This window comes from Perissodus microlepis, chromosome 20 (assembly GCF_051167445.1).
Source record: "Perissodus microlepis isolate ML-2025 ecotype Zambia chromosome 20, ASM5116744v1, whole genome shotgun sequence".
Classification (NCBI taxonomy): Eukaryota; Metazoa; Chordata; class Actinopteri; order Cichliformes; family Cichlidae; genus Perissodus; species Perissodus microlepis.
Genome location: NC_140480.1, coordinates 28,537,698 through 28,547,735, shown reverse-complemented (window position 1 = coordinate 28,547,735; position 10,038 = coordinate 28,537,698). Strand labels below are relative to the sequence as shown.

At 38.9% G+C, this 10,038-nt stretch overlaps 1 protein-coding gene across 1 annotated transcript; it reads left to right on the top strand.

The window, feature by feature from the left end:
* The first annotated feature begins 860 nt into the window (after nt 1-860).
* Nucleotides 861-3,713, top strand: tmdd1 (transmembrane and death domain 1). The gene is made up of 5 exons (XM_084918382.1): nt 861-950; nt 1,322-1,513; nt 1,819-1,938; nt 2,781-2,924; nt 3,405-3,713. Exons 1-5 carry the CDS (start codon nt 881-883, stop codon nt 3,638-3,640), a joined length of 762 nt encoding a protein of 253 aa, XP_084774508.1. The 5' UTR covers nt 861-880; the 3' UTR covers nt 3,641-3,713.
* The last annotated feature ends 6,325 nt before the right edge of the window (nt 3,714-10,038 follow it).

The window sequence follows — 10,038 nt, the reverse complement described above, 5'->3', positions numbered from 1 at the left end:
TATTAATGTAGAGAGGAGGGGCACCTTTTCTGTTCAGTGCTAGGACCAACTCCTCAAATCACTTCATAACAAGTGAGGTCAGAGCCACTGGGTGATGGTCATTTAGTCATTGTATCTTTTTTCAGCACAGTGCTTGTGATAGGGCTGTCCACAGGCTCTGTTTAATAAATTGATGGCTGCTCGTGAGTGATTGCCTGTTGGAGTCAGACTGCAGCTGTTTGGAGAGAGGTTGCTTCCAACAAGCCAACTTGTGCGACTGTCTTCCAATCAAAAGTTGTAGCCCTGAGTTTGAGGATGTTGCATGATCAAGGTTGTCATTCATTTGTAGCCATTGTAATAAGTTTTAATTTTTTTTTTTTTTTTCATTCCTGTTGAAGTTTGGAAATAAACTAAGATGGTTTCTAAGAAGGGTTTTTTTATGTTTATTGTCTGTCCCAAATGGGAAACAAAATAAATGACCTGTAGCTGTAAAACACCTGAAAATCATGCCTAATAAATCTTCTAATAAATCTAAAGTATTTTTTTAATACTCTTTTTTTCTTGTTAGAATTTTCCATTTCCCAAAATGATAAGTTGTTTACTATTGTTATAGTTGCCAGGACATCTTTGTAAAAGAGATTTTCTAATCTCAATGGATATTTTTTTCTGTTTAAATAAAGATTTTTTTTTTTTAAGTTGTTAACTATAACCCTTGACATACAGTAGATATATTACTAATCAAAAAATATTAATGAATGATTAACAAAAAATAGATTCCAGTCATATTCAAAACAAATCTGACGCAGCTACGTTGTTTACATTTGAAGTCTAGATCATTTAGACTTTTTGGAAATAAACATCCTTGATTGTTAGTAGCATTAAATCGGTCTACACAGCTGACATGGACATTTTGAAATTTTGTTTCTCTTTCTTCTTTCTGCTACACAGTTCAACAGTCGGAGAGGACACAGGTGAGAGAAAGTGTTCTTACGCTGGGTTCATATCCATTAGCAGACAGCAATACTGGAGCTGACACAGGAAGTATGAAATTTGTGATTTTCCTGTTCTCTGTTATAAAGTATGAATTATTGAGTTTCTATGCACTGCAGATGAGAAGGGTAAAATGACAGTTTCACGCCATAAAAGCGGCACTTGTTAATTGAAAGCACAGCCGTGCTGCAGAAATGTTCTGTTGTGTCTGCACCATGCTTCATTAAGCATGACATTTAATGTGACAGTAGCTGATTTCAGCGTAGGGTCACGTTGCCATGTTGTTGGTTAGACTGGTGGTCTTCCTTGAGTTTATGCACCGCTTTTAGTAGTTTGTGTCGTGGCTGTTTAGTGGCGGAAGACATTGATGTCCAACAACTGGAACGTTTAGTGGAGATGCTGACGCCTAGGGAGTGTGAGGACCTCCTGTCTGCCCTCTCTCACCCAGAGGAAAACATATTTGAGCACCTTCAGCGCCTCTCACCAGAAAACAATCTCCTAGGTCTCCAGCCTCGAGCCAAGAGAGAGACGCCTTCTGCTCTAGGTTAGCTAAACTTCTACATCTGAGGATGACAGCAACACATAAGTCACAAGCTTCTTATTTATACATTAAACATTAAGTGTCACTCTTCATTTCAATGCAAATATAAGTTATAGAACAAATAATCCAAAGTTAACTTTTTAGCGAGAGATGAAAAGACGCTATGAGCTGTAATAAGGTATAAAGACAAAGCGCACCTTGAAACCTGTCTGTTTCTCACACAGCCAGCTCATCTTAGAGAGTTTCTGGCAGCAAACTGACAGTCAAAGAAAAGTCTTTCTGAGGGCCATATGTTTTGTGTTTACTAGATAGTGAAGCCCAGTGCCAAACGGCCCTGACAGACTGGCTGCTGAGGTACGGCAAGGAGACCTACTATGACAGACTTTCACGTGCCTTGCATCACATCGGCAGAACAGACATCGCCACTGGTGAGAATAATGGTGACTCCTGCCTCCTGTAGCATGGAATCATTTATTTTTAAACAGAACAACTGTGTTGTGCTACTAATGTAATGGTTTTCAAATTAAAATGGCTGACTTTTTATACACAGTACAGTGTTGTTGATAGGAACAAATCCCTATGAGCAGACATCACAGCATGTCCCTTGACAAAAGGAAATTAGAACAAAGCCTCATTTAGGTACATGGCAGTGTATTTTCAAAATTGGTTTATTTCGGTCAAGAAGGCCTCCTCAAGATTTTAACAACAGTGTATAATTGCTTCATTACTCTGAGATTTATTTTAATTGGAACTTCAAAAGTGGCATATTTTGCGGAATGCCAGTCGTTGGCATGTGTTGCAGTCCAGTGTGCACACAAGTCCACAGCCGAGTGGCGTTGGGTAGAGGGAGGTGTAAATGATCTGACAGAGGACTCAGTGGAGCTGACACCAGCCACAGAACAAACCATCTGCTCCTTTCATCAGCAGCTTTGGAGTGAAAAAAAGACAAGGAAAGGATAGGAAGAGATGAGCTGGAGTTTGGGGTGGGGTGGGGTGGGGGCCTTGATGGAAAAGCCTGGATGCAAAATGTAGCAATTATCTTACACTTGATTGCATTTCTGAAGAGATCTACTCATACATCGAAACCTGAGAGATTAATTTTGTTTTATTCTGAAGGACAGCAGGAGCTCTCCTGCTAGAAGTAATTATGGTCATTGCAAAAAAAACAACAATCAAATCCAATTTTACAATCTTTTATAGGATACGTAAACACATTTATACCTTGAGATGCAGAGAAATAATGATCGCTTGTGTTATTTTGTCTTCACAGAAGTGGGGAAGAACATCAACCAGGACAAAGCCCTGAGCCTGAAGCGCTATGTTGAAGATTATCACAAATATGTCAACTCTTTAAACTTTGTTTCAGACACAAAACACCAAAAGCGCGGACACCAGAGGGTCAGAAAAAGAACGGGTATGATCACTTAACTCAAAGCTTGAATTTTTCACTTTTGAGCTTGGTAGATCATAAAACAGGAAAACATGATAGACAACTAAGTCTTAGCATCTGTGTCCATGCTAAGCCCAGATCTGTGACTACAGATGTCCAAAGGAGATTTCTGGGTTATTCCTCTGGAGACTCCATGAATGACAAATGGTATAATGTTTCACTGAACCCTGAATCTATTAAGTGTTTAGATGAGATGACAGATTAGATTTGGTGGTCGTGGGCATGCTTCCAGCTCATTACTTCTCAGTATCAACACTCTCGCTATACAAGTAATATTTCCCAGGACAGTTAGGAAACCCAAAATGTAATTATCACCTGTCCATTTCGTCAGTCTCCTGGGTGCTTCATTCAAGTTAAAACTTGACAGAAATGCTCCCATAATCCTTTGAGATGGTAAGTGTGTCTGTCCTGTTTGTGCTGTGTGTGTGTCTGTGTGTGTGTTAGTTAGCGATCTGACATGGCGTGACCTGGATCTGATTGTGGAGCAGGTTCGCGTCCCTCCGTACCAGAAGGGGCCTTTGGATGTAGCTATGCCAGTATTGTACGGTCTTCTGTTGGGCTTCGGGGGCACCTTGCTCATAGGCACAGCTTTACTCCTCGTCATTGTCCACATTTCTCATGGAAGGCTTCAGAACTGTCACTCCAGAGCCACCAGCAGTTCCAGCAGTAAAGCCATGTAGTTTGGGGAGCTTCTGGAATGTCAGATGTAAACATTCCAATTATCAAAAATGAAATAAGTGCACAAAAATAAAAGCTGAACATATTTTGTCTTCTTTGGTTTTGCTGTTCTGGTAAGTCCTGCAGAGAAATATGCCTGAAACATTCGATCATCACCAGAACCAATGCAGGACCTAAATATCGATTCTAAATCACTACTGCTAATTATGATAAATGTGACAAGCATAATGTAGTTTGAGATCAAATAATTATCCTTGTGTGTATTGGTAGACTGGTAAGTGTTATTGTCTTGCCAGTGGGTAGATGACTGGTACTGTGACAGATGCGCTGGAACCCAGCCCTTACACCAAAGGTTGTTCCGGTGTTACTGTGATAGTGATGCCACCTTCCATTTCCCCTCCAAGTGACGGCAACGTGCCCGTCTGGCATCGAAGAACAACTAATTATCCAGCCTGGCGCCTGCTTCCCCGGAGCTTGCCGATACCTCCACAGGCAATCCAAAAGACTAATAACAATGACAATGCTAGCAGACAATGGAGCACTCTTGGTTGTGATGGCAGCTTCCAGCGGGTGACAAAGCCAAACAGAAAACACAGGGCTACATTTTTTTGAAAGTGTAAAGTGGGAAGGACTCTTAGCAAGCTGAAATAACTTGATATTTGAGATGCAGTAAGTCAGTCCAGAATTTGTATCGGAAGACCAACAAAATAAAAATGTCTAATTTCAAATTTACTTTGTTGACATGTGCAAGTTTTAATTAAGAAAAGCATTTTCTCAGAATATTTTTTTTACTTACTCTGCTGAGACAAACAGTTTCATAATTGCAAGATAGAAAACAAGCTCACGGCGCTGGAGTACTTTCGAGCTTCTTGTTTCTTACTCTAACACTACTTTCTTTGTCATAATTGAACTAATTACTTCATTATACAAATCTGGCCTAATGTGCTTCAGGAGTCAGACAGCTTGGATTAACAGTGGCACTAAGTAGCAATTACCGACTATTAGTTCATAAATCAACATTTAAACAAATTATAGTGCCAAGCAAAGCTGTATGAGCAAAGCTCTCAGACCAAAAGTGTGTGCGGAGTTTTGTCGTATTACCGAAGCACTGGCCTAAAATCCTAGAACATTGTAAGGGTTCCCTTTACAGTGATGTCATTTGAATTTGAATCTTCTTGTTTTGCCTTAATATTCAAATGCATAAGGCAATTCACACTTCTTTGACTTTGATTTTGAAAATAAAGATGCCTTACATTGCCAGAATGTAGCCTTAGCCCTGTAGCATGCAGTAATGACATTTTGTAACAGTTTGTCTTTCTCGCCATGTGTCTTTAAACAACATTGTGTTTCACCTTCGTCGCTTAGCTTCCCAGGTGGCACAGTAAAACTCTTCATGACAAAACTTCCTCTGTCCTTCAGTTTTCCCCTGCTGGCTGTTAGGATCTTGCAGGTGCTGAGTATGACAGGTTCACCTGCTGTGGGCTCACCTGTATTTCTGTAACCAGTGGAGAGGAAAGCCAGAGTTCTGTATGCCTGAATGACTCACAGAAACAACATGCCACAAGGGGGCCTGCATCATAGCTGTGACACTCTTTAGCATAGAGAATGTCCCACCAGAAAGCTTAGTTTCTAGTTACTTTGTCAACTAAGGTTGACAAAGAAAGCTATGAGCACACCGTGATCTTGTTGAGGCATCCTTCATAACTGTAAAAGGATACAATGTGGTGCACCATTTTAGATTCTATAAAGTAAAGCCTGATCATGTGATTGGATTCAACCCCATCCTTTAAGATTCATGTCATTTCCAGAGATCCGAAGAATAGGCCAGCGTTCATTTCAAGCCATTCTCATGCAAAGGATGTAGCAATCACAGATAGCATGGATGAATAGAGAGAGAATGTGACATGAAATTGACATTTGCAGCCAAGACGATGCCAGCGTCTGAAGGTACGGTTTCCAGGCATATCCATTCTCATGTTAAACAGAAGGAGGGGTTTTTTCCTGTGGTTTCTTTGGGTTATTTAATAGTTTGTGGACCAGCTTATCAAACTGGATTCTCTGAGGAGGACACATCTGTCTCTTGTCATTGGCTCAGCTTGGCATAAGGAGTCAAGAGTTTGTCTGGATGAAAATGTAGACGGACTGGATGTAGCGCGTGCCAAGGGGACGCTCAGACAGAGGGCTGCGTCCTTGATGTGCTGAGGCTGAGCGTTCTGCACCAGGGCCTCTGGGGTGTGCTTAGTGTCACTAAAGGCTTTAACTTCCCCCTCCCTCCATTTGCATCTTCATTCATCTGCAGGGCCACTGAGGTGCTGCAGTCCCCACTCAACCATCACTCTGCCTTTGCTCAATATATATGGATCACAGGAAACAAGATCACAACACCAGCTCTTTTAAAGTCATACTTTTTTTAATCGCCTCGACTTCAGCTTTCACAACTTTACCTTTCATGGTTTCCTTGGGGGGGGTCTGAGACTTCTTCAAAGTTTTTTAGTGCTGATCAGACAGGAGGATTTTCTGGGTTGACAGATATAGCCACAGTGCCATCCTGTGGTTATGGCACGTCAATACAGGATTCTACATGATCATTTGATTGCGTTTGTGAATGGGGTTGAACCCTACTTATGAGCAATTTTTAATGGCTATAATAAATGTCCATGTTATAAAAGCAGAAAATAATGCATATTGTCATTTATCGTTTTAAAGTGAGTTTGTATATTGCGTTTATTGCTTTAACTCCAGGAGCAGCCATAGAAAAGCAGTTTCACCTGCAGTTGTCATGTAATAAAATGCAAGAGAGAGGTGAACAGATGGTCATAATGTGATGCAGTTAGAGTTTTAGTGAGTCAGGCACATTGAATCACTAAGCAGTACTGTGTACTGTTGTCACAATAAAACGCCTCATATGCCTAAACATAGTAAATGGCCAATGCTGAAACTTCAACTTCCACCATAAATCTCCCTTTATTTTATTTTATTTTTTTTAATTTCTTTTTATTTTATTTTATTTTTTTTTTTTTGGGGGGGGGGGGGGGGGGGGGTGTTAAAGAATAAAAAATATCTGGTTGGGTGCAGCAGTTTACATGTTAAGATAAGCATGATGCTTTCAAATCAGGGAATGTTAATACATTTTACAACAGATTAAGTTATTTTAGCTCTAATTTAAGACTTTAGAAAAAGTCATCCCAAAGGTAGGTTGAATTCCCCCAAAGAAAGGTTATGAATAATCAAGAGGTGAGCAACAGCAAAGTCATGGTAACATCTGGTAAAGGGTTTTCAGTAATGGCTGCTTGGCTCTTCTACTTGTGGAGATAAAAGCAGAAGATTTCTCCTGTGTGTTTCTGACAGGTGTGTTTCCTCTGAGCCAGAGAAAGGCAGATTTACCCATGAGACATCAGGCATAAAGAGAGCAAGCCAAACTGGTCTCAACTGGTCTGGTATTGAAGCCCATTCCTTTTTTCCTATTTTCCCCCTTTTTTTCAGCTTTCAGACTTGCATTTATGGAAAATTTTATGGATCACTTTCATGTAGAACTCACTGGGATGCTAATATGTTTGTGTTAATGATTCTGCTATATTATGCAGCTGCAGCAAGTGGCAATTTCACTAATGCTTGTGCGGTTAATGGTCTCAGCGTACTCCATGTGACAGGCATTTATAGGCACCCAGTTATGCCTAGCGATGGTCTCTAAAGTCAAGTGTCTGTTGTGCTGAACAGTTTGGTTCTAAAAGTCTGAACATACAAACACTCCATCAGTGTTGATGGAGATCTTCTAAATTGGGCTGTGAGCTTATCATTCAATTCTCAAAATAAATGAAATAATTGTACAGCAGCTATTAAATTATCATTGTGTAATAACACTCATAACACCCCTGATGACATGCTGCAAAGCATCATGTGGCTCTGTTCTACACTCTGTGTAGTGTTCTAATGAGTTCTCCCAGCATTGCATCACACTGCGTTGTTTTGCATTGTCTTGTCTAATTTCCCCACTGATACTGAAGGGCTCAGTAAGGAGCCAGACTCTATAGTCATCACTCGTTTTTTGGCGGGGGGAGGGGGTTGGTTTTTGTTGCGTTGTTGTTGTTTTTAATCTAGTAAGAGACAGGAACGCAAACAGCACCCCCACTCTGTTTAATGACTTGATAGGATGATAAAACACCTCACTTGCATACCTGTCCAACACAATAGCTGCAAATCTGTCTTGATTAGCAAGGTCAAATTTGTGTATCTCTCTAAAGATTTATCTTCTTGTTGCATGTTTGTTTATGATACTGTTTATGAAATTGAAATCACACAATTAAGTTGTTAAAAACAAAAAATAAAGACAACTCTGAGTTTTCAACAGAGAAATTCTGCTGTTTGTAGTTTCAATCATTTCATAAAGGTCAGTGGCTTTTGAAATAATTAATTAGCATTGCTACTGATTTTAATGCAATAATGGTAGCATGTAAAGAAAGAATTCAGTGCATCTACAAGTTGATATAGGAGGAAAACAAAAATGGCAAGAAGGTTGAACAGCATCTTCAATCAGACGTGGGGTTGTGGCTTAATTCAACTATAAATAATTAACCATCTTCCAGTTAGACACGCAGACTTAATGATTTTATGCCTTAATTAATCACAAGAGAACGTTCCATTGTTGGTGCATTTAGTTGCTGCTGAACTACTGGAATGAGACAATAGGCAGCATTAATTAATACCAGATATCACTGGTCACATTTGCTCTTTGCAACTCTGGAAACAAACCCTGTCCAAAGACAATTTGCTGACATTACACAATCAAGATTTATGATGCCCCAGCTTAAAACTAGTTTGTTAATGATGCAGAACAGATCGCCAAACACAGGCCTGTAAAATGCATATGCAAAGCACCAACTGCTGTCAATTGATCATTGTCAGACAACAATTATTTAAATTTACAGAAGTGATATGCTTTTTCTCCATCATCCTCATTTCCTCAGATGAGGCTCACAAGCCCACATCCAATTTGCACAACAGTCTTTGGCTTCCTGGGTCTTTATCCAAGCGCTCCAATTTTAAATCAGATTTTGAAAGGTCAGAGCTAAATATTTTCTCAGGGAAGGCGCTTCATAAAAGCATGCGAGCGCTAAATGACAAGGTCCCATAACTCAATGAGAAGATACCCTCTGACACCATGCAATTAGTCTCAATAGTATGAAACCACTGGGCGTGTAAACAAATTTAATACATAAATCTCTTGGTCTCAGATTTCTAAAAGGAACCTTGTTAATTAAACCATCATGGTCAATGAATGTGCAAGGGGTGTAAAATTAATTTTTATGTGAACTTGCTATTACAGGATTAAGAAGCTAGTCCATTATAACAGCATCTCATTTGAAAAGGGATTTAGCTGGAGGTATTTCATAGTTCAGTGTAATCATCGTTTGACCTCCAGAAAGGTTTGGTTTTTTTCTACCTATTGCTTCATTGATAAAGAGTAATTATGGAGTAATGTTACAGTATCAAGGGGGTCCGATTGAAAACAGAAGTAGTCCAAAGTCTGATGTTCAATTTGAATACATTAGAAAGGAATAAAATATGATGGTAACTGTAAAGTTGTAACAACACCAAATAAGAATAAACAGTTGCCCAGAATTCATGGGTGGGTGCACAGACGATGTGAACCAGTGGCTTGGGGGTGTTACAGTATTTTAATCCCTTTCACTCTGAACAATTCACAAAAAGCGGCAACCACACAATTTCAAAAGCACTTTGCTATGACTGACATGTTTCTGTGATCCATATATTTATTGCATACATTATTTACTGTATTTTGTTACTTTTGTTTTTTACAGTATGGAAGCATATCTACATTAATATTGCAATTAATGTTGACCAAACTGCAATATTATACAAATCAAAAGATTCTCCTAAAGTGCAAGAAACTACTATGTTACTGCAAATAACTCGTTTAATTTCATCGTTCAATCATTTATTTTTGAGATAACAATAAAAACAACACAAATGAACTAACATATTTAACTAAAAATACAAAGTAAATTGATTTAGGCCAACAATTAATATTATCAAAATTTCTTAGCACAGGCAAGAGTAAGTAATGTAGATGCTTACTAAGTTTGGGATTTCTACATGAATGTGAGGGACTTGTCTTAACAGAGTGTTGTTTTTGTATTGCAATGAAAGACATCTTGATTCATACCAATAACTAATAACTTTCATAATATAACTGAAACTCAAAAACGTAACATTTATAAAAAATAAAAAATAAAAAACATTAAAAACTAGAATTAATTGAAAGTGATTGAAATTAAATACTACAGTCATTTGAAAAAGAACATTTTCAAAGGACTTTATGAAGTCCTCACCAATACTGGAGCTATAGGAATTAAGAGGAGCAACCAGGTACTGCTGATCA